The sequence below is a fragment of the Saccostrea cucullata genome, unplaced genomic scaffold (assembly GCF_032062105.1).
Source record: "Saccostrea cucullata isolate Sc308-1 unplaced genomic scaffold, CSIRO_AGI_Scuc_v1 ctg3745, whole genome shotgun sequence".
In the NCBI taxonomy this organism is placed as follows: domain Eukaryota; kingdom Metazoa; phylum Mollusca; class Bivalvia; order Ostreida; family Ostreidae; genus Saccostrea; species Saccostrea cuccullata.
In genome coordinates, this window is record NW_026937943.1 from 10,196 (window position 1) to 35,946 (window position 25,751).

The following is a 25,751-nucleotide window of genomic DNA, read 5'->3' on the forward strand; positions in this document are numbered from 1 at the left end:
AAAAATCAGAATCATATTTATCTTAATGCTTTACAAGATAATAAATAAATCAGAAATAAATTATTTAAAAAACCACACAACATATTATGACTGTGAAAATTTGCCTCACTGAGGGGAAAAACTGACTACGCTGTAGTGATAATTTACATAACAAGGACACCGCAAAGCCGAGCAACCCCTTGCAAAGAACATACCGGGTATCTAAAAAAAATCAAGGCAGCATTCTATATATCGATCAAATTATGTCACTCCCGTTTCGCACTGGACATAACCCTACAAACAAACACACACACACACACACCCTCACATCCTCCCTCACACACACACGATTGGACTATAGCCCCTCCACTGCGAAGGGATAACAAACAATACTGAAATAAAATGTATCATCATCGCATGACAATATATACATGTATATATGAATTCATTTGTTGCGGTCAGACGGGTTTGATCCCGGGTGGCCATCTAGCTCAGTTGGTACAGAGCACCTGACTGGAGCTTCAGGGGGCCCGGGTTTGAATCCTGGTCTGGTCCGCTGCATTTTTCTCCGCTCAGGAAAAAATTTAAATAGAGTCAATGACTCGGAAATTTTCTTTCATGAGATTAAATGAAAAATTGCAGTAAACATGTATGTCTTAATTAACATTAAAAAAAATAAATTATTTAGATTTAATTATGTCAAAACATAAAATGACACATTACTTTACATTATAATGTTTGCATTTCTTTGATCATAGAGCTTACTTCACCATTAAAGTTAAAGCGTTTTGCTTTGGTTAATCGCTGAACAATTTATAATGAAAACCGTCCACTTTCTGGGAGACAACTGAATCTACCAAATTGCATCTACAAAGGGTTTGGGAAAACCGGGTATTCTATTAAAGGGTAAAAAAATCAATTTGACATTGACAATAAGAACTATGACGAGACAAGGTTTCCCTGTACAATAAAGGAGAGAAAGTGTGTACAAAATCGGCCAGTCGTGGTGAATCGATTCTATTGACTGTCAAGCCAGTCTCCAACAGTCGGTTGGGTGTTAGGTATTTAAAAGTTTTGTACTCGTTAGAAATCATTCCGCGGACAGTTTAAAAATCTTTTGTACATTAGTGTATTTACACAGGAAATTTGAAAATATAAGTGAAAACGTATCTAAGGTTTCCCTCTCTTTTTCTGGAATTGGCAATCTCGTCTAGACAAAGTTTCCGTTTTTCAGCAGTGTCGACTGTTTCCCGGGAAGTTTTCAGTTCCTTTGCTGGCTATTCCTTAGACAGATTTATATTAAAGTCATGCCGGAGAAGATGTGGAATACCCAGTATATGGAAGATTTCAACAAAAAACGGTCAAGAAGCAAAACCAAGAGTACACCAACAGAGGCATGGCGGCACAGCAATCATCATCCCAAAAAGGTCAGATTACTAAACTATAATCATAGTTACAGAGACTGAAGAGAAACTGGAACGTGTAAACAACTTATAATCTCAAAAATTTGCTTCAAAAGTTTAAATAACCATCCCTCATATTTTCACTTTTAAAATAATAGGTTTCACCTAATACGATTATTTTTCTTTTTAAATTTCGATCTCATATAGACATGTTTATATAAACATTTAAGAGTGCCATGCTTAAGATCTTCACTTACATACTTCATAATATCATCGACATTGAAATTTAAACGAATACAGTTGTACTAGTATGATAAACGAAAATTTCCATTAACATTCCCAAAGATCATCAATAAGTATTGTGAAAAGCTTTTTGTACATAAGGTTTATAGAGCCATATCTCGTTTTAAAATTGAAATTCAACTTTTACTAAATAGTTTCTCCTGTTTAAATAGGTATTCATGTTGGAGTATGGTAATTTTAAATCTGAACATTCTTTATTATTACGTAGAGCTTTCATTTACGAAAATGTATGTCAAAAATCAATAGATCTTTTAATTTGATGCGGTGACCATAAAATCAATTTCATTTAATTTGAATGCATCAATATGAAATTATGAATATAAGAAGTGATACTCAGAATAACTGAAAGTTGGAGAATTCTTCTCTCTCTCTGGCTCTCTCTCTCTCTCTAAGGTGAACTGTACACAATTGGCTGATCATGTGTTATCAATATTTTGCAAGCAGAGGATTACGTAGGTACTTGGGGTATTTGGAAGTTCTTATGCGACACACGCCTTCAACACTCAATAAGTTTATTGTTACATTAATCCCAAGTACTTTACAATCTCTTCATATTGATTATCATGTACAGGGTTCTTCTTCAAAGATAAAACTTTAATTATTTTTTATCAAACTGTCACTTAGTTTTCAAGCAATTTTTAAAACAAATTACGGACCGGGTGGATATTTACTTTTCCATACATTTAATATTGATTCCTATTGCTCTATCGGATTATGTCGAGATTTTTTTTATTTATACAAACTTTATCTATTGGAAAACACCCATTTTTGCATGTTGCTTGCATAAATGTTGCATTTTCATACCTTAGATAATTGTTAAGCTGAAAATGGGAATATGAGTTTGTTAAGTCGTTTATTAGTAAGCCGCATACTGATGATATCATGGTTAAAAAATAACAGTCCAGAAGCTTTTTACTAGCTATCGTGACAATGTCTAATCACCAACCTAGTCACTTGAAAGCAATTTCAACTAATAATAAATAGTCAAACAAAGGGGAAGGATAATACGTGGAAATTGTGTTTGGAACCATCATATCTGTGAAATGACGGTAAATTGGCATTGTCTATACTCTTTTGTTGTGATGACGCGCTTCGCCTTTGGATATTTGAATTGGTCATTTAACTTTTTGAACATTTGTTTTGTAAACCGTAGTTCTCAGTCAACAGTTGTAAGGAATCTTAATCGGATTTCAATATAATCTATCGAGAGATCACCTCGATCACTCTCTGTCTGATTATTCGCTTTCTAAAGAGCCAGAGTAAACTATATCTTTACATGTAATCCAGGACAACTTACAAAAATATGTACATATACAAATGTAAGCCACAAATACACAATTTAACAAGGGTACCGCAAAGCGAAGCATCCCCTCGCAAAGAGCATAATTCTATCTATAAATCAAGACAGTATTCGACATCGATCCCGATGCAAATACGTCATTTCCGTTTCGCACAGTACATAACCCACAAACAAACAAACACACACACACAATGGTGTAAATCCGTTGCGAGAGAATAATGATTATAGTTAAAATCATTTCTACGGTTATTACATGTAATTTAGAGAAGTCTTATTTCATATTTATGATATTTGAATTTACAATCCAGTTTTTACGTCAATATTGGCAAGTTCTAAAATAATTTAATCAAAATTTAATTATTAATATATCCTGATGTGAGGTAAAATAGTTTTTTTTAGATTATACAATATCGCTCATAAATCGACGATTTGATAACGATATGGGGATATTTGAGAAGAAAAGAAAGTCAATATAATTTATGGAAAGGGATTAACCGGAAATTTCATTCTGCGCATTGTGTCAACGTTTATTACACCCCGTTTTATAAAGCAAGATGTTTAAAGTTTAGCCAATGAAATTGTATGAAAGCTTTAAAGAACATTTATAAAAATGTCTTTTAACCACTAGCATTTTAAAGAAAAACATATTTCAAAACGGATTCTTATTTTAAACCTTAATTTTTCAATGTTTACTGAAAATGAAAAGTGATAATGTGCATATAATAACTTTTTAGAGTACTATTTGTGTAAATAGATTACAACAAGTAGTTCATTAGATTCAAGGATCCAGTTTCCTACACACCATTAAATACCTCCAAGAGCCTTGTAAAACTCATTTCCTGTAACTGTTTCAGTAAAAACAAATTTTTGTTATTAAAGAATGTTTCTTTTCTGTTTTTTTTTTTCATTTTCTACAAAGTTTCATTCAAACGACATACATGCATACCTTTTTAAATAGAAGCTGATCAGAGTACTGAGCAACAGAGAGAGAAAAAATAGAATGTTTAAAACTATCCTCATTATGGGTGAAATTTGCAGTAGGAAGAAAATATTCAAGTATCGAATATTTTAACATCTGCAATGATACCAATTCACAATTTTCCCCCAAAATTCATTAGGACTTTCTGGACTCCAGAAGACCAAAAACAGCAGGTACAAACTCTTGGTATATAAAAAAGGCACAGAAGAATTTGGAGGAACGATCACGTGCCAGTGACGAAGCTAGTCCATTCATCGACAGCTTCAGTAACATGTTAAATGAAGAAATTGGTCCTTACCAGGGGACATTTATGGAAAATTATGTCAGTCCTTACCCTTCCCCTTACCCCAGCCGCGTACACACACCGGCCCCACCCACAGACCTACAGATATCGGGGGAGAAGATCATTTTGAACAACAGTAAGAACATACTTGTAATGTTTCAGCGAATAAAGTTTATTGAACTTAAAAAAAAATATATGGTTGGTGCAACCTATTTCAAGAGAGTACAAATACAGTAATACGGCTATTGAAATAATTCTTTTGGACCATGTTTTGCAACATATTGAATAGTAGAAAATGACTTACAAAAAGAAGCAGTTATTAATTTTACACGAAGAAAAAAAATTGAAATAGATTATATTTGTAGTTTATATATAGGTTATATTTGTAGTTTGTGAAAATATATTTGTAGTTTATATATAGGTTATATTTGCAAATAAACAGAGAAAATCAAAGTAATTCAAAACGGTTGACATTACATCAAATGATGCAACTGCGCAATTTTGTTTTCCTTTTCAACAGAAGAGATCTCGAAACAATACCTGATAGAGTTGTACGAGCAAGCAATGGCTAAAAAAGAAGAAGAGGAGGGAAAAGAAGAAGAAAAGGCAGAGGAAAAGAAGGAAGAAGAAGGTGAGTATTGAAAACCAAGGTGGCGGATCCAGATTTAATTAATTAAAATTGGACAAACCTTCTGGAAAAGATCTAGAGACATACTACTATTAATTAATGTCGTGTTATCAAGATTGTAAAAACTTTTTTCAAACAACCACCCTATAGCATTTTGATATTTCAATATTTTCAAGATTTTATTGTATTTAGGACATATACACAACAAATAAAATAAGTTTACACTCCATTATATAGACAACAAAACTATTCTTCCTGTAAAGACTACCTGCAATGAACTAAAAACTTAATTGAAACTCAGCAAGTTGGCGCTGCAGAATTTGACATGTCTGGGTTTTTAAATATTGACATGTAGTGTAGAAAAAATAGATGATTACTAAAATATGCATAATGTAAGGGCTTATTTTTTTACTTTGAAAAGAGGAGAAAGAATTTAATTTTTTATTAAGATCGTTTCGGTTTAAAAGGACAATGAAAAGTAAAATTCACTTTGTCAACAAGGTTTATCCTCTATTTAATCTAGATCTTTTTCAATAAAATCAATGGATTTTCTGGCATTGAAGTAGCTTTTATGATAAAGACGTTTGAATTTGTTCATAATTTATCACACAATTGCTGGTAAAAGCCCAACGTTTTTCCGTCGTGAATCAACTGTAACAATTTATGTTTTAAACCTTCTTTGGGGTGATATTTTTTAAGTGAATTATCCTCGGGTACCGAAACAGGCACCTGTTGATAAGGAGGCGAGGAGAGAGGTCTTAAAAGTTGCAAATCCAAGGATTACGTATACTTAGGCATTCACAATACCAAATCAAGGCCAGTGTCGACTAGGGATAACTTCATTAATTTTTAAATTCGACCTCTCTAAAATTAGACAGAAAGTGTTAAAGTTATTACCGCATGGCTATATGGACTTTGAAGGTACGCTAGTCTGGAATTAATGCCGTCTGTGCATGTTTGGATAAATGACCAGTGACGATGAAGGTAACCACAGTCCATATACCACCTAAATCAAACCGTAAACCCATCCTCCGGAACCCGTCCCCGGCTACATTTTATCCTACCGGTAAGAGTCTGGATTTAGTTAATCAGGATGCCTGTATATTGATATATTTCTCCATTTCATTACTGTCAAATTACTCTAAATAATTTTATATAATGCTGTGCGTTATTTTGTATGGGATAATCCAGAAAACTTAAAGAGATTAGGAATAACTTAAAACTATTAAACTGAAATTGATTAATCCCTGTAAATTATACATAGTTCGTGTTCTAAGTAGATAAACTTTACTCTTGGATATGAATAATATAAATCTATATGATTTTCTCTATACTTCTTATGTTCATCGATCGCGGTAATCTCTAGTGGTAAGGAGTTCGCTTCGTGATCGGTTCGAGGTACTAGGTTCGATTCTCATTCCCAGCGCCGCCTTAAACAAAACAACGTTTTTCGACAAGTGTTCGGCACTAGAAGTGCTTTCTTTCGATTCTTTCTAATTCTTGTGATTCTTTCGAATGAGACATGAAAAGCATGTCACGGTAGGCGTTGGCACGATAAAGAACCATCACTGCTCAAAGATCTTGAGTGTCGAGTACAAATCTCAATCTGAAGCCCTTCACCGGCGTACGGTACATGCACTCTGGGTCTGGGTCTCAAACGGTACATGCACTCTGGGTCTGTAAATGTAATGGTGAACAATCATCGAATTTGGACTTTAAACGACATATATAATCAATCAATCAATGTTTATAAATTCTTTATGTTTACCGGTTGTGTTAGTTTAGTAATATGGCGTTCACTTCATGGTCGGTAGATTCTATGTTCGACCCTCGTTCCCGGCGCTGCATCAAGATATTTTGGTAGCAATTGTTGGTTCGCTAAAGAATCTTTACTACAAAGACCTTTTAAGTACTGGATTAATTTCTAAATCTGAAGCTCTTCGCGGTATATATGATGACGTAGCTCTAGTGAGTGAACAATTCTCGCAAGGGATGTAAAACAAAAATCATCCAACCAAACGATCACTTTTTTACGTTCAAACTATATTTATTCCTTTTGATTTATCAATAGTTGAAAATAATCTGCCTTTAAATGTTATTATTTCTACTTTAAGAATCTAAAAGTACCTCCTGTGGCCATCTGTATTATTTATTGGTTGGTATAAACCAACATATATAAGTAATTTTAAAATTGTGAATCTTTTGTGATTTTGTAAATTTCATCCCTAAACAGTCTCCGGAGATGGCAAGAATAGATACAGTCGTTGACACGTGGCACTCTTTTTTGTCTCATCAAGCTAAACCACACCCATTTTTAGTATTAAGCCACCAACGATTCAATTGGTTTGGGTTTGTGACATATTGAATAGATAACCTAGGTTTGTTTTGTCACATTGCAGATGAAGATGATGGTAAGCTAAGATTTTAGTTGGATCTATTTCGATATACTGGATATACTTATATGCACCTTCTCACCAATAACAGTTTGGAACGACTAATCCATTTATATTGAATTTTTATCTGCAGTAACACCGTGTTTTCGAACACGCTTTTGTGCTCTTTTTACTTCACTCTTATCAAATAAACTTTTTATCAAGGCCTATTTATTATTCACGTTGATGTGAAACTTTTGTATTAAATAGTAGAGAGCATTTTATTGAAAGCACGTTCTCTGTGATTTGCCATATACTTTTTCTTTACATACTGCGCCCAAATGAAAACGTTATCATAAACCTATGCAGAAAAAACAACCACCAAGAGCTTTTAATGCAGTACGGTTATTTAATCACTCATTGTTAAAATCGAAAAGCTTGTAGACATTTCAGGTCAAGCGATACATAGGCGGGTAATCAGTTTATTCTATAATTCCCCAGATTAAACAAATGTTGAACTGTATTGCAACCTCTTGCGCTAGACATCGTAACCAAGGTTCGATCTTGATTCATTCTGAGTCCGTTAGAGCTACTGGGAACTTGTCGGTAAGGCAATATTGTAAATTCTCCTGTTTCTACCTTTTTTCCTAATTTGTTAAATTAAATATTAATCCCAATAAAGAACAGCCATGCAAGCTATAAAAGACTCAATTTTTCTGCTATATAGATGTTCCTATGAGATTTTACTGGTTGTTATTTCGGTCAAGAACTTGTAAAAAAAAAATGGTGAAACTTTATTGAGTGTGAAAACATATAAAGATGGTATTTTTCTTAAGAAGTGTTTTGAAGTTGATCTACCTGTAGAATAAATATTTTATCATATGCGTGTAACTTCTTAGCATTAAGTGTATGTGTCAAGCATTTTAAAGCGGCATTGTCATTTTGTCAGTGTTCTACAACAAAAATTGTTTCAAGTGGAATTAAAATCAGGAGTACCCATGTTTCATATACTTTTTATTATTTTTTCGTAAGCTTTTGCACTGTGGTCACAGACGTTTGCGGCAAAACTATATAAATTATAAATACGTCCATATCGATTCTCCCCTTTTTTAATCTCCAGTAAAAAAAAGTGAATAAATCAGTTTGTTGTAACCCAAAACGAACAGTGTATCAACGGCCCACCAGTACCGGCATCTAACGCCATTGACGGACCGTATTCTTTAGATCGTTAGAACAAAAGACTTAATAACACGTATCGATAGAAAGGTGTATATTTTCAATTTGGTCCCCCACTACGATTATATGCCTATTTTCAGTTGAGAGAGGGCCAGTTGTCGAGCAGAGACCAAAGACGCCAGCACAGGAACTTCATTGGATTTGCTGGCCAGAACCAGAGGGACAAAAAGACCTACCCAAACGACCCAACACAGTGCTAGGCGTCCACAGCTCCGACGTAAAGGGTGCGGACACAGGCAGCATTAACCCAACTCAGCAACGGGTAAGTCATGGGGGTTCTTGATGTGGAATTTTGTGTATTCGGTTTTTAAGGATTTTTTTTCGACAGACTTGCAGACATGCACACATCATTGAAATATATTTATGCTTTATACAGACGGAGAATTTATTTGTTAAATTTTGGCTTGAAGTTAATTTACTCTCAGTGAACATATATGCACAGAAATAGTCGAAGACTTGCTGAAAATACAATGTCTAGTATAGGTTTTTCAGGGAAAACTACTTAAAAAGAGAGGAGGTAGTGAGCTTTAATAAATCAAAATGATTTGAAGGGCTTAATCCGGCTTATAGGATAAGCAATCTTTAAACTTGATAAGAGGGACTCAAACTATGAAATGGAGCTGAAGCTTTGATTTTACGCATGGTTTTCTAATAGTTCATAGTCCTCGAGATGTCCGATGTAATATTAATGACCTGGTAGATTTCTGTAACGGATAACAAGAGTCCAGAGAAAATTTATTTAATTTACTTTATTTTAGTACGTACAGTACATATGGTATTTAATTATGGTACTTTGATAATGATATCTAGCATTTCGCGTGGTTGCGTGCTGAAGTCTTTGCCCAACAATTGCTCCATCGTTGTGCCATATTGTTAAACGATATCAATATTAATGAAGATTTGAATAGTTACCAAGGAAGATGCTGACATCATACGATTCACGTTTGCAATAAAGAAAAGTAGTCGCACACCGAAAAAAGTTTTAAATTGATTTTCAAGTCAACTCGTAGACAATTTAGCATAAAAAAATGGTATTAATCAATTCAATTGATATGAATGTTTAGGGGTATCAGTTAACAATATAAAAATAAATAAATATTTTAATACTTTTCAGCTGCATAATTCAGCATTGTGTGAGCACTTTTAAAGGAAAGAAATAATCCTGAATGAAACAAAGAAAATGTTTGTTTTCATATTTTGCAAATGTTTAAACATGCATGTACTCTAACTGTTAAACCAACTTTAAGATATGGAATTGATTAGTAATTATCAAACCTCTTAACTTTCCATATTTACAGTATCGATTCTTCGGTTTATTGAAAAAGAAAACTTACCACATGCCGGTAAACAGAGGGTTGTATAGAGAGCGGTCTGGGGTGCTCTGGTCTCCGCGCTGAGGCTCCAAACACAATCATTTTTCATTGTTTCACATTTACCAAATAGAGTAGAACCTTAAAAATTGGACATGATTAGAATCAACGAAAAGAACACTTGAAGATTATTTGTATATAATCTTTTCACTTACAGTGTTTAAGTGCCCAACAAAAGATCAGAAAGAATTCACTTTTAAAATAAATAGAAAATTGTGGTTTGAAGAGACGGCGCAGTTTGATCGTAAACATTCATCTTTCTACCTCAAAATATTTTGGCAGAATAACTTAATACAAATATTATTTATAGAGTATCTTACAGATCAGTTTAATTTGGCATTTAAAGAAATTGCCTCCCTATATTCTTATTTCAGAATTCTTTGAGAAGTAAGTCATATGTAAATTAGTTTCATTGTTCCAATCGAGACCAGATGGGAGAAAAGACTTCATCAAAACTATGTTATATTGCATAAGCGTAGAAAGATAATCCATACTTAACGATAGGTCATTTGCAAACCCATAATTCATTGTTTGACAGAGTGATGCCTTACATTTAAATTGACCAAATGTCTTCAAGATCAACACTACCCCCAACTGTTTGGGTGATTTTTTAAATTTGAGACAAAGACACATGACATCGCCATTATTCATAATCTGGAATTGTTGAAATGAATGACAACCTGGCTTTAAGAATATAAACACAGCAATCCACACGTATTAATAAAGAATATCTGTCAATTATTGTTAATAAATCGCAGCTTTTTCGATGGAAAGTTATACCGATTTATCATAAAATGTAAAACATAGTCGAAAGCACTTACCCTTTTAATGCGTTGCATTTCCCAATTTAAACCATACCAGCGGTCAAGCAAAAAGCAGCAGCCATACAGAAACACCACAGCTAAACACTCCTGTTTGTTCTTGGCAAGCTTTAAATGGTGACTTGAAGACTCTCTTTTTATTATGTTAATTAAATCAAACTTTAATTTATGGCAAGGTGCTGAATGTTATAGCTAACATATCGCCTTACTCTAAGCCATAATAAGTGGATATTGATCTAAATCCAAAGATGATCAAACAGCAAGTCTAGAACATATACTTGGTTTGGAAATATATATATAAAAGCACTTAAAGCAGATGAATCTCTAACTTCAGTTTTGCTTTTTTCTAATGAATTTTCTTTATATGGTGTTTACTTAACTTTTTCCCTTTAAAACGAAGTTTTGTAAGATTAGTTAACACGAGAAGGCCATTGCCTACACCCTACACCAAACCTGGAAACTTTAGATCTTCTGTTTGATACCGAAAAGTAACGGGTATATGCAATTACATTATTATGTATTTTGGTCTTGGATTCCTCATTAATAATCGTAGAAAGGAGCATAGGGACTCAGAAGTGTACTATTTACTACAAATTATCAAATATTTGCAGATTTCTGAATGGTAACTGGGTAAGGTCACTGTGTAAAGTTTTATGACGAATTAAACTAAAAGAAAATAAAAGACCATTTAAGGACATCGTCTTGTCCGATTGAAATTTAAATGTGGGGCGTTTTTTTTTAGCTTTTTAACATAACAGTTAAATGTGACGGTGTGTATTGGTATTATGGCTAGAATGTGTTTGAAAGGCATTCTATTCTACAATAAGAACCATTGTCATGTCGACCATGTTCCACGATACGGGTCACCAAAGTTCACGATTGTCTCATTGCGATATATCTACGTAGACAATTGGGTCAGATTTTAAAGTGCACGTTTCAGCGCTATTTTATAAATGTGATGAAAAGATAGGAATACACAAAGGCACTTCAAGGGGATTGCATGTCTTTCTTGTGGTTTTCTCCATTTTTTTTTCTATACTGGTGTCATTTTTTTTCTCCAGTAATTTTTTCCATAACTACAATAGAAGAAATATTCAGTTTCTCAGATATAATTACCAGTAATTAGGTATTAACATCTGTCGACGGTAACGAAGATTACCCTCTAGCATACAAGTTTGATAAATAAAGGAAATAATACAACAATATGAAAATAAGCTGCATTGGCAAATCTCATTGAGATTGGGTTTCAGTTTTGGTTAACGTTTCTTGTAGCGAACATTAAATTGAATTTATTGGATTACAAGATGGATAAATACACTATTTATCAACTGGTATGTAATTTCTGATTAAATACCTCTCTGAAACAATAGTTTGTGACAATGACAATGCAAAATACTTAGTTATTGCCAGCAAAAAGTAATCGCGTGTAGAAACATATTGCACTTGGTACTTGAGGTTCAACATCAGAGAAGACGTAGTAGGGCGGTGGATAAGTTTGTGCATCGGGAAAACGTTGCTTGGAGTTTTGTAGATTATGTAACGGCAATCAAACTTGAAGTTGTCAAAAGAGTAATAAACAAATCTTTAAAACGATCACAAAAGGTAGAATTGACAAGCCCATTATGTAACATAATGCAATTCCAAACAGCTTCTCAGACAGAGAAGAATATTGAAGAGTCCACACAAAAGGGACTGTCAGTAGTAACACATTTATGATTACTTCTCGTTAACCCTTCATTGAGGGAATATCACGGGAACACAAGATATCTTTATGTAATAAATTTTTTGCCAATGTCATTTTAAAAGCTCTTTTCTCAGCATGCATGAAGCTATTACCGAATATCAACCACTCTTTTGGGAGTGTTTGAAAATATATCTTAACATGTACAAATAATATACTGGAGTATTTCACACTAATTTCATTTTCAATGTTCAAATTGAGAAAGCCTTACGCGATTCTCGTTCATCCTGTAGCAAGGAATGGCTTATTTTGTTTCAGGCTCTGCAGACTATGGTGAGTTGTCGTAATTGTTTGAAATTCTTGTATTTTCAGGAATCTGCACGCGGAGCGCCTTTAACGTTTGTTCCAGAACTTCATTCGTGGGTGAACGCCACCACCGACTACGGTATGTCGTATAGAGACAGCACAGGCGGGCATTTACTCAGTCTGGAAAAAATAGCCGATACGTTATCTTGTTTAAATCTTCTTATCAGCTGTATGCTTTATTGCATATTGTAATAAATCAGAAAGCCTCTGAAAAGAAAAAGCGTGAAAGTATAAGATATTATCACAGCCTGTTACTAAAGATACATTTATCACTGTCTTTAAATATTATCATTAAAATAATGTCTGGTCAAAAAAGTCGTTAACTGAATGCAGGAACTGTATTTTTGTAGACAGAGAAACAGCTGCTAGAATAATGGCAATGTACGGATCCCTAGCTCCTCCCCTCCCCCCGGAAGCCCTGAGGCCCCAGAGACAGGCCACATTCACATTCGGAAGTACTCGCAAGAACCAGTACAGAACAGTTCCCGACCCCCGGGGGTTCTATGCACAGTCTTGGATGCCATTGTACGAAGACATGAATGCCTCAAATGACAGAAGAGTCAGAGAAATGGATAAACGACTGTCAGCGTAAGTTCCATTGCTGTTGATGCATTTACAAGGTCTATCCTTCTTGACAATGAAGGAAGTAATTGATGCTTCATTTAAGAATTTTTGCATCACGTTTTAATCACATCCTCTGAATCAATGTAACACCATTGGCCAAAATACTCTTAATTTTACATTTTAAAAAAAATTAACAAATAAAAGGTGATTAGTAATGTGAATTTCAGAATATATGTAAAACGTTTCTGATTTCAATTGCAGAAGTGACACCTTACCACAATTACCAATGTTACAGCGTAGTAACACATGTATGGACATGCGCCCAATGCAGAGACGCATCATACGCTACCCCAAGTCTGAGGAGTATGTACATGAACATAGTATGTTTATGGTGAGTAGAAAGCAGCCACTTATCCTTATTCCCTTTTTAAAAAATAATTTTTCAACCTGCATATGACAAATGATGGCGTATTGATGGTATGTTCCACGAAGATAAAATGAACTTTTTAATCACTTATTAATTCGGTTTTTTTGTAGACAACACAACCCTTGATACGTGGTCACTTTATCATTCATCCAGACTGGGTGTCAGAACGACTCACGAAAAAGAGGATGAATCTAGCCAACAGAAAAGTTAGGAACGGTCTCCGATACGGGACTTCGGAGGAATACTAGATCTAGCTAGCCGTTAATCACAGTTATAGTTATTTATTATTGTTAGAGTTTAACAAATTTAACGAATTTTTGCACTTGTACAATCTGACCATGTTAAAGTTATGACTGAAACTGCTGTTGATGCGTAAGTCATGCTTGGATCAACTACCAACATACTGAGTGTGTCTATGTTGCTGTGATGTCTACAACCCCATTTCCCGACATTCCTTTCGAAATCTAAGGAGAAGCATGTCTCCTTGGTGACAGTGTCGCTATTTTTATTTCCGCATCCGGCTGAGGTGCTGATGTTATTTAATCTAGTCTCCTTGTGTGTGTTTTATTGAGTGAATAGAAATACTCGCTTTTCTTGTGTTACATACACTGTGATATTTATCGTCTGTCTTGATGCACCCCTTTACTTCTTTTTATTTAAAGATCTAATGCACAATCATTAACAAAACGAAGAAATGTAAGGAAACTTGTTTTATGAGCGTCCACACAGATAGCATCTGAGAAATGCGCACCAACTCTTTGTTTTTTAAGTTATATTTTTATTAAATTATTATTTTACTTATGTTTTGTATCACCCCACTGGTGTTAGAAGCTTTCGGTTTGATCATGTGATTAGTCGACTATCACGTGACTCTTTTACCTATATCAGTATTACTTTTGTAAATTAGGTTTGTGTCGCAGTAGATATCACGTTAGCTGTATTTTGTTATTTCCCGAAATACGAAGATAAATGAATAAAATACGAATATATTTATCAATAAGTTTGTTATTGTTTATTCCTTTTATGTACAATGGCGTTGTCGAGTTGAGGAGTGAGACAACCAGTGGATGTGATTTTTGATCCAGTAAAATATACAGTATAGATTAATCAAAGAAAAGTGTATATATGATAAGTTGTTAAAACAAGAGAAGTTCGAGAGGCATTACTCTGTCCAAAATTGCTCGATCGCTCACCAAACAGATTTTGGCCTAGGAAATCCGTATACCAAATGTCATTTCGGTGTGTGTAACCTCTGCAAAGAAAATGAACGAAAACTATAGTTTTTCTAAGTCCAGGAGGCATAACTCTGTCCAAAATTGCTCGATCACACCCAAAACAGAACTTGACTTAGATATTCTCATGATAAACTGTATACTGAATTTTACTTCAGTATGTGCGTCCACAGGCTTTTGGATCGCTTAAAAAATTGTGTGTGTAAAAAAAAGATATTTTTTCACACCTCAATTTTTTTCGAAGCGATCTAAAGGCACGTGTGTGCAACTTAATCTGCATAGAAAATATCGTACCCAAAACAGCCTGAACTAGTTTTATAATATTATTATGATAAATATGATAATACCATTCATTTCACAATGTGCAACCTCTGCAAAGAAAGTGAACAGAAAGACAGACAGACAGCAGCAAAGCAATATGCCCTACCCTCTTCGAAGGGGGCATTGTATGTAATAGGGATTTGGTTTAATAGATGCAAGTTTCATTATTGATAAATCAAGTTTTCAAAGCTAAGCACGGAGACAGTCACAGGGACCGGTAACATACTATATTTGATTTTACGTAATCAATACAAATTCCTTTTTGTATACCCCGGTATATAGTGATAAGTTGATAACGTAAGCAATCACAAACACACGAAACTGGTGGATCCAGGAATCTTGAAAGAAGGGGGAGGATCGGGGTAAGGGCCCACAGCCACCGTGGCACCAAAAAAATGATTTATTAAATCTTATATGTACATGTATATTTTGGGCTCAAAAGGGGGGGGGGCTCCTGTCCCCTCTAAATCCGCCATTGCGAAATCGTTATTCAGAAAAAATAGAAATGGATAGTTTGTTAAATTTCAATTTTGTAATTTTTTCACTTTAAATTTTAATAGAGATATGAAAGAAAAGTTGTATTGGAGAGTTGGTTGTAAAGAATGGGGATAGCTAAAATGAAAACTTTGTTATAAATGTTTTTAGCAAATAAATAAATGCTTATAAAGTTATTTCGTTTTCTATAACATTGGCGTCGGAAGCAAATTGAAAGGGGGGGGGGGCTAAGTGTAAAAAAAATGTTTATACCTTTATACCTTCCACACAAAAAAACCTGACAAGCAAAAAAAAAAAAAAAAAGGGGGGGGGGAGGGGGGAATGTCCATTTCCCAAACACGAAAATCCTATTTCGTGCGGGGGGGGGGGGGGGGGGGGGGGTAAGTTCGATCTTCAGTACCAAAATTTTTTTCCAAAACACCACCACTTTCCCCATTCTTAACCTATGCTGTGTCGTGTCCGTGGAAAGTGGGGGGGGGGGCTAAACCTACGAAACAATGTTTAATGTCTATACTAAATCTATATTTGGAAAAAAAGTGGAGGGGCTAAGCCCCCCCCCTAGCCCCCCCCCTCCCCGGTTCCGACGCCTATGTATAATCTTTTTCGAGCTTGAAGGATTGGTGAGTTGCAATGTCGACTAAGCATTTGTACATGTTTTCGGATATCATTTCTCGAAAAATTGTTGCTTATATACTGACGAATGCTCGGGTATCAAAAAGATTTACTCTATCTGAAAATTTTATACAAGGTGTCTCTATTCGGGGCTTGGATAGAGTCTATAAGACCCCCCACATACACACCCACCATTACACTCACATATATACACGTTAAATCTGTCATTGCTGGTAGTGTAGTAGAGAAAGCTGCAGATCTGTAGCTCCCTGGTCTGAAAGAAAAATTCGGATGGGTGACTGGTCTGTCAATATTTTTTTCGGAGAGCTGCAGTTCTGCAGCTATAGCAGAAGTGCCATTAAGAGAAAATGTTTGGCTTTGAATCCCTTTTAAAACTACGATGTTATTAGGTACTTCAAGTTGAATGATAACCACTTTTGCTCGTTTGCTGAGATGGGCTTACACACAACACGACACAGTTAATTACTTTTTTTATAATATTTGTCGTATTTTTCTTGTTCTCCCGTCTGTAAACTTTACACATAAGCAACTTTTCAAAGGCTTTAAAATAGATTGCTTACTCTAAATCACTCATTGGGGGTACAACTTCAATTTAAGATATTACATGTATTATGCAATTATCCTATGGTTTGAGAATTTATGCATGTAGTACCTGATAGCACAATACAAAGAGAGAAAACTGCTACTTCAACTGTTGTTCCGCATTGTGTAAACTTGTCTCCCTATAGCTAGAAGAGTGGTCGTTCGGCATGCATTTAACAAAAAATATTTCAAGGGTTATTTCAATTCAAACATTTGTTCTTGATCTTTTTAGTAAATATCTATCATAATGGACAAACATTAGTGCAGGCGTTCAAAAATAATGAATTAAAAACGTTCCCTTCTCGTACTTATCCCAGTGATTGAGATAATAGTACAAAGCAATGGTAGAGAGTAACTTGGATCATAAAACAGTCTATAGATTCTCAAATCAACAATTCAGTCATTCATAAAAAGAATTAATTATTGTTGTATTACTGACACTTGGAAATTTAAACTAGAACTGTCCAAACGGGACAAAATACCCCCCGCTGGGTTTTTCAGAAGTAAACCAATAAAAAAAACATGAATTATGAAATTTTTCTTCCAGTTTGAGTTCCCCATACATCACGACACACCCTTGGGTCATGGGCAATCTTTGTGTGAAATGGGATATCAAGTGACCTTGAACTTCCCCAAATGACCTCATTCTTTATGTGAAATGAGAACCTACCAAGTTTATCCATAAGAAAGATATGGACCTGACAAAAATTATGAATTTTACTTTCAAATTCCAATGCTTCCCAAAAAATCATGGAAATCTTTGTGTGAAATGAGAACCTACCAAGTTTATCCATAAGAAAGATATGGACCAAACACGAATTATGAAAAATGTGAAGTTCCCAAAAATCTCAATCATGACATCCTTGGGTCAATCTTTGTGTGAAATGAGAACCTACCAAGTTTATCCATAAGAAAGATAAAGACCGGACACATTTTTCTTCCAGTGACCTTGAACTTCCCCAAATAAAAGGTCATGAACTTCATTCTGAAAAAAAATTTACGAAATTTTTCTTCAAAAAACCCAAGGTTGACACATTTGAGCAATCTTTGTGTGAAATGAGAACCTACCAAGTTTATTCTGGACCGGACACGAAGAAACAGTGTCAATCCCAAAACATGACACACCCTTAGACATCTAATGTCCCTCTGTAAGAAAGATATGGACCGGACACGATTGCACAGACAGACGGACAGACAGACAAGGTGATTCCTATATACCCCCCCAAACTTCGTTTGCGGGGGGTATAATAAACATTATTAGAAAAAAAACGTTTTAAAATGATTTAATGATGAACCCGAAGACAATGTACAAAAAGAAAGAGGGCGTATAAGGCGTGTACAATCCCCCGCTCTGAGACAAAATGTTTCTCAATTTTCAAAATTCACAAAAAAGTTATATTTTTCTAAAATCATGTTCTCAGTAATGTCATCTCCAAAACATTTTATTATTTTATTTAACAAAACGACTTATCATTTGATAATCTTTATTTCAAAGTTGACAGTTAAGCATATTTAGTGGAAAATGGGTTTAATAGAGCTATAAAAAAAGAATTTTGAACATGAATGGGTCAAGTCTCCATTCTTTGTGAATGCTTAAATGATGGAAATGTAAATGTGAAATCTATTTCATTTGTCAAAAAAATGGAATCTGAACCCATTCTATGTGAAAATCGAACTTTTCTGAAAAAATTTACGCTTCAACAAACCCGTTCATTTAAATCACACTGAAAGACGTCAATAATACATGTACTTCGTAGCATAGTGGTTAAAGCGGTTGGTCTTGGACCAAACCTGCGCTATGGAGAGAATTCGAATCATACATGAAGCTTTTTCTTTTTTTTTTTTGTTTTCAAATGTCTTAAAAACATGAGTAAAAAATAAATTATTAATAAATTATTAAAACAATGAAATACAGAATTTTATATGTAAAAGATGATATAAACCATAAAATTTTGAAAAAATATTACTTTTAGAATTGAGAAATGTCTTTTTTCAGAGTGGGGGATTGTCTGCGCCTTGAACGCCTCCATTCTTTTGACTAGAAGTTTAAAGTGCTTTATGTTCTTGGGGCCTGAATTCCTCATACGATCATAATTTGGAGAGGGTCAAGAAAATGAATCCAACTTTAAAAAAAAAAAAAGTTTCTATGCCTTCTCCCAACTCAGCATAAAAGAGTGGTAAGTAGTAGGTATACTTCAATTTCAATGCTAAATTTTCAAAATTTATTGAAATGAAGGTTAAAATAAAATTCAAAACTTAACACATTTGTTGACAGCATGAGAACAAATTTGGAATATTACAATAAAAAAAGTTGTTTCTTGAAAGTTTAAAAAAAAGTTTTGAGTTGGGCCCTTTTCAGTCAATACATGTAGGATGGGTGAAGGTACATGTAAGATATCATTATGCATTGAAATATTAAAGTATAAAGAGATTCTAACATTTTAATTGAGACAAAACTTATAAACATGGTAAAAAACAGTAAATAATATGTACACACAATATATATACAAATGTACAGCCAGGAGAGTTAGATTTTCTGGAGAACACGGTTCTGTTTGATACGAGTTTGTCTGAGCTGTAACTGCTGTTGGAGCTGTTCAGGAAGTTCAGGGTTGGTAAAATAATCTGGAAAAAACATATTATCAATCACCAGTTTTAAAGGCTTTTATAAAATATACAAAAAAAATTTAAAATTAATTTTCCTCAACAGATTTCTTTACCTGCTGCAAAATCTTTGATGTGTTCTGGTCGCTGACTGAGGACATCACTGAAAGAGAAGAAAAAAGGAACTCAAAATTTTACCAGCTCCTTTTACTACTGTTCTGGTATTTGACAGTACTTAGCAGTTTGAATCACTTCTCCCATCTTTATTAACCTTATTTTCTACTGTGTTTTGGGCTTAAGCTAATCTTAACATAATGCATAAATTTTGTACACAAAATTTCACTTTTAATTAATAAATTTATCTCATTTTGTCAATTTTCTGAAAATTCAATTTTATTTCAAATTCTATAGAGATTGTATAAATACTGACAAAAAAGGGGTGATCTTTTTCCCAAAATTCATTATTTATTGAGTTTCACTTTGAAAAAAATTCGCAGAGACTTAAACTTTCAACTTACAATTGTTTGCAGTGTTAAATAAGACAAAATGTGATGGTTAAAAGATTTAGGAAGAGGAAAAAGACATTGGATGGTAAGAAAAAACTTTAAAATTGCAGCTTGTGATGGTCCAAATTCAAAATGCCAGTTTGTTTTTCATTGTCATAAATAAACAGGATCAAAAAATCAAGATAAAATCGAAACTTATGCAGTATCTTGGTTTACAGCAAATGGTTTGCCTTATAATGCAAAGGTTACATGCTTATATACAAAAGTTTTCTATTTATTAGCAAAAGTTACTCCTTTATTCATTAAAGTAATGCATTTATTTATGTAAACTTTGCGTAATTATGCCAGTCCTTTCTTGCTTTTTTCTGTCAAGTAAAAAAAAAAAAAAATGAATATCTTTTCTTGGTAGAAAGAAGAGGCCAAGTGATTTCGAAATGCTTCAGAATATATTTTTTCAGTTTCTGTGGTTAATACACTTTCAAGAAAATGTCACAGGTTCTCAATATGTTTAAAAATGCCAGTTAACGAAGCTATCCTTCTCAAAATTCATTAGCCATAACACTTGCTAAGAGGAAATTTCTGTATCCGTTGACCGAATAGGATAAAGCCTAAAGGCTAGGGAAGGGGTAACCAGAAACAAATGTACAGAATAACTTACCCAAGAAAACCTGCTATGAGGCATTCAACTTCAGGGTGATCTCTTAGATATTTCTCATTTTCCATTCGTGTCTTGACCTTTCAATTTAAGGAACATTCAAACTTGTTTATTCTCTAACTAACAAACATAACAAGTCATTAAATAATTAATATTTTAACTGAGGATTTTCGGACTGAATATAAATATGGCAAGTTTACTTATTGATAAACATTTATGGATTATGTGTGCATTACCTTGAATTTATTGAGTTTCTCTTGTTGTTCCTGACTTAGAGCACCTAGATTATTTTCCCCTCCAAGATCGTATGGCTCCATACCATGAGGAGGTCTGTGTTGTGGTTTGTCCGCCATCGCTAAGGAAAAATAAACAGGATATGCTGCGAGTTGTCTTTCCTTCTTTTATGTGTTAAGCGCGCCCTCTGGTAGAGGTAAGATTTGGTGGTGGATCAAAGTTCCAAATAATGTAAAATTAATGATGTTTCTTGTTGTTCGATTGTTATGCGCCCGAATTTTTTCGGGGCGCATATTGTTTTGTCCTGTCTGTCTGTTTGTCTGTTTATCTGTTTGTCTGTCTGTTGTCAACTTTAACCTTCGCCATAACTTTTGAACCGTGAGAGATAGAGACTACATATTTGGTATGCATACTCCACTAATTAAGCACTTTCATCTGACACCAAGGTCACTGACCTTTTCACCTTGACTGTGACCTTTATTCTAAAAATAGCTTTTTCGAACTTTCGCCATAACTTTTGAACCATGAGAGATAGAGACTTCATATTTGTAATGCATACTCCACTAGTTAAACACTTTTAACTGACACCAAGGACAATGACCTTGTGACCTTAACTGTGACCTATATGCTAAAAATAGATTTTTCGATCTTTCGCTATAACTTTTAAACCATTTGAGGTCGAGACTTTATATTTAGTATGTAGACTTCACTAATTAAGTGCTTTCAAACGATACCAAGGTCAATGACCTTGTGACCTTGACTGTAATCTATATGCTAAAAATAGCTTTTTTGAACTTTTTGTCGCCGGGCGCATAGTGTTTCACAAACACATCTTGTTTTATTCTGTGTTTAACTTGAATTCAAATTCATCGACGGAATAAAAAATAATACCTATAAAATCAATGTTTCAATTACAAGGACTGGAAGGGGGGGGGGGGGGTTAAAACATCTTATAAAAAAAATAAAAGTTACAAAGTCAGAGTTAGTCAAATGAGTTTTTATTTTATAATTACTTACTTACTTATGCCTGCTACCCCTTTTGGGGAATATGCCGCTTACAACATCCCTCCAGGCTCTCTATCTCATGTATCTCGAGCAATGCTTTCTATACCTTCTTCCATGCAGTAATTCTCCCCCATTCTTTTGACGTCTATCCCCCAATTTCTCCGCCAAGTGTTCTTTAGCCCCCTCCCCCCTCTCTTACGTTTTCCTTGGGGGTTCCAGGATAGGGCTTGCATTGTGATGTTCTTATGTGGCTTGCGTAGAGTAAGCCCTATCCACCTCCACTTTCTCTGCATTATTTCTGCTTCTATAGGTGTTGAAAATCCTAAAGTACTTTGGTGCGTGTTGTTAGTCCCTTGGTCTTCCAGATGTTTCCAAGTTGCAGGAATCCTACTCTTGCCTTTCCTATTCTTGCTTTTATGTCAGCTTCTGTTCCTCCTTGTTGGTCCACTATACTGCCAAGGTAGGTGAAATATTCTAATTCCTCTATTTCATGACCTTCTATATTTAATGGAGCATGTGATGGTGTGTTTGCTCTCAAGATCTTTGTTTTTGCGATATTGATGTTGAGTACTATCCGTGCTGATAATTCTGCCACTATTGTAATTTTTCTCCTGCATTTGTGCGTGGGTATGTGATAGGAGTGCCAGGTCATCCGCAAAGTCTAGGTCGTCTAGCTGTGACCATGGCGTCCACTGTAATCCATTTCATCTATTGTCTATTGCAAGAAGAAACAGAAGGGATGACAAAAATCATCCCTGACAGACTCCTGTTTTTACTTCGAATGGTTCCGTCAGTTGTCCTCCATGTATGACAATGCATGTCATGTGTTCATAAGTGTTGCGGATGATATTTACCAGTTTAAAAGGAACTCCATAATGTCGCAGAAGTTTTCATATTGTCTCCCTGTCAACACTGTCAAAGGCTTTCTCGTAATCTATGAAGCCTACATAGAGGGAGGAGTTCCATTCAGCACATTGCTAGATGATAATGCGCAACGTTGCTATCTGGTCCGTACAAAATCTGTTTTTACGAAATCCAGTTTGCTGGTCACATAACTTATCATCCACTTCTTCTTTCATTCTGTTCAGTATGATCCTGTTAAATACCTTCCCTGGAACATCCAAAAGTGTTATTCCCCTACAGTTAGCACAATCGCTGAAGTCTCCTTTTTTGGAAGCTTGATGAGATATCCTTATTTCCATTCTTCTGGGATTGTTTCTGCCTCCCATATTTTCAGAAAAAGTGGGTGGAGTATATTGGCTGAGTTGTCAAAATCAGCTTTGAGTGCCTCGGCCGGAATATTATCAGGCCCTGCTGACTTGTCATTCCTCATCTGTTTAAGGGCTATTTTGATTTCCTCCTTAGTAGGAGATCCCCAGTCTATGTCTAGTTCTTCGTCTGTTGGTGTAATGTTAGGAGGGTTAGGTGGAACTGGCCTACTCAAAAGTTCTTCAAAATGTTCTTTCCATCTCCTTCTTTTTCCCCTTGTTGTTTCCCTATTTTGTCTTTCAATGACCTTTCTTGTTACTTCGCTTCCCAGCTAGATTCTTTGTGATGTGATACAGCTCTTTCATGTTTCCTGCTTTTGCATTTTGTTCTACTTCTGTTGCTAGTTCCTCGATGTACCTTCTTTTGTCAGCTTTTTTTTTTAATCTTTTATTACCTCTCTTGTATTCTTTTGTCAGCTTTAATACTTTGTTTTTTTCACTTGTTGGCCTCTGCGTACTCTTTTTGCTTTTGCTGTTTCAGCTCTTGTTCTGCTTGAATTGACCACAGCCCTCTTATCCTTCCTCTTCTGTACTTTCTTAAATGTGTCATTTGTGGTCCATTTTTTATGATGATACTTTTTCACTCCAAGTATTTCATGGCAGCTTTTATTATTGTGATGGTTTTTTTTTATTCCTTTCCAATGATCTTCAACTGTTGTTAGTTCACCTATTTCCTGTAGGGCTTGGTATTTGTTATTCACCGCAATCTTGTACTCCTGTAAGATTTGAGTATCTTAGAGAAACCTGGCGTTATATCTGATTCTCTGAGAGTTTCCTTCTGTTTTCATTTTCTTGAGCTTTAGTTTGATGCTGCCTGTCAGTAGATGGTGATGCTGAGGCTACATCTGCTGCTCGTTTGACTCTGGTATCCTACAAAGATCTTCTTAACTTTTTATTGATACATATATGGTCTATCTGATTTTCAATTATCTGGTCTGGTGATACGCAGGTGGCTTTGTGGATTCTTTTGTGTTGGAATAAAGTGCCACCAATAACTAGTTTGTTGCATGCACATAAGTTTGCTAATCTTTCACCATTTTCATTCATTCGGCCCAGTTCATGCTGTCCCATGACTTCGCCATATCCGGTGTTATCATTTCCAGTATTTACATTAAGGTCTCCCATCATGATGGTAACATCTCTTTCTCTACTGATGTCAACAACGCTTTGAAGTCTGTTGTAGAACTCATCTTTTTTTCTTCCTCAGTATCATTTGTTGGAGCATAGCATTGTATAATATTTGTGTTAATCCTTTAGGTTTTGTTTTAATTTTTAAAGATGCCTTTATGATCCTTGGGCCATGTGCTTCCCAGCCTATTATGCTTCCCATGCTGTTTTGGATATCATGAGTGCCACTCCTTGAGAATGCGGTGAATTTTCTTCTTCATGTCCGGAATAGAGGAGTGATTCACCTGTAGGAAGTCTGCACTATCCTGATTGAATCCATCTTGTCTCACTTATGCCAAGCAGTGTAAGATTGTAGTTTCTCATCTCTGCTGCAATTTGTGCCGTTTTTCCCTGCTTCGTACATGGTTCTTACGCTCCAAGTTCCTAGATTGATAATTCTGGGTCCGAGAAGGGGTTTCGGCTTTGTATTTTCCTTCTGTCTCTGGCTTTCACCACATGTCGTCCTTCGTCTTCCTTTTGGAAAACCTTCTCTTCCAGAATTTGAGCAGTCTCGACTAAATCTTGTTTGCGTTTCTGTAGCGGTTGTTGTTTTACATGGCGGGGGTGCTAACCCTACACACAACGCCCTTGACCCGGAGGGCCGGTGGTTTTCCTTTGGGATTTTCCTTCCCCTAGTCACAGGTTTCAGTTATTTAAAGGCGCCAAAGACTCGCCTTTTTACCACTGTCACTCAGCTACCTAAGCATTTTCAGGGTCACCAACAGGAGGTGTGACATGTGACTTGCTGGCAGAACCTATTTGAGACGGTAGGCATTAACTCGAAGTTTTTATAGTGTACATTAGTGACATCAGTTACACCCTTCGAGACCTTCGAGACCTTTACCAGCCTTTGACCCCATTTTTTTTTAATAATTAGTCGTAAGATTTTATTGGAAAGGATTGCCATTTGAAGGATTTTTTAAAAATCAAATTCACTTGCAAGATCAAAGATGATAAACAGCAAACACTAAACTGTTAATTTACCACGGGTTGTTGTGAACAGGATCTCTCCCCCTCCCCATTTCCTGGACAAAAGCTTTTTTCTATGCCTTCTTTCAATTAATTCTTATTCAATACACCACAGGTATGATTTTAAAAAATAAATGAACAGAACGTTCAGTCTAGACGCGTATAACCAAGGGAAAGGGGGGTGTTGTTGTTTACCGAGTATAGAGTTTTTTACTACATTTTTCTTTAAGGTCATACGCAACGTAGTTTATACTTTATTGGGTTCTTCTCTGGAGTTGAAGAGGTCCACTAAATGAAGGACCTGTGTGCAATGTTTTTATTGTCTATATGTGGATTTGTAATTCTCTTCAAAACAATTTTGATGGAAA

General features: G+C 35.0%; 2 protein-coding genes and 1 pseudogene across 3 annotated transcripts; 1 reads left to right on the plus strand and 2 right to left on the minus strand.

Moving 5' to 3' along the window:
- Positions 1–1,085: 1,085 nt before the first annotated feature.
- LOC134249100 (uncharacterized) lies at positions 1,086–14,712 on the plus strand. 2 transcript variants are annotated; one of them, XM_062731454.1, is made up of 8 exons: positions 1,086–1,406; positions 4,104–4,383; positions 4,768–4,878; positions 8,564–8,745; positions 12,728–12,800; positions 13,072–13,309; positions 13,547–13,676; positions 13,823–14,712. In XM_062731454.1, the coding sequence occupies exons 1-8, from the start codon at positions 1,287–1,289 to the stop codon at positions 13,958–13,960; spliced, it is 1,272 nt and encodes a 423-aa protein (XP_062587438.1). In that variant the 5' UTR covers positions 1,086–1,286; the 3' UTR covers positions 13,961–14,712. The 2 variants fall into 2 exon arrangements, with proteins under 2 accessions (XP_062587438.1, XP_062587439.1); XM_062731455.1 differs by lacking the exon at positions 1,086–1,406 and adding an exon at positions 2,591–2,734.
- Positions 14,713–19,400: 4,688 nt separating this feature from the next.
- Positions 19,401–21,128, minus strand: LOC134249103 (RIIa domain-containing protein 1-like). The gene is made up of 4 exons (XM_062731457.1): positions 20,977–21,128; positions 20,744–20,820; positions 19,696–19,742; positions 19,401–19,600 (listed from the first exon to the last, which is right to left on the minus strand). The coding sequence occupies exons 1-4, from the start codon at positions 21,091–21,093 to the stop codon at positions 19,503–19,505; spliced, it is 339 nt and encodes a 112-aa protein (XP_062587441.1). The 5' UTR covers positions 21,094–21,128; the 3' UTR covers positions 19,401–19,502.
- A 1,173-nt stretch (positions 21,129–22,301) lies between these two features.
- On the minus strand, positions 22,302–25,436 carry LOC134249102 (uncharacterized; annotated as a pseudogene).
- Positions 25,437–25,751: the final 315 nt, after the last annotated feature.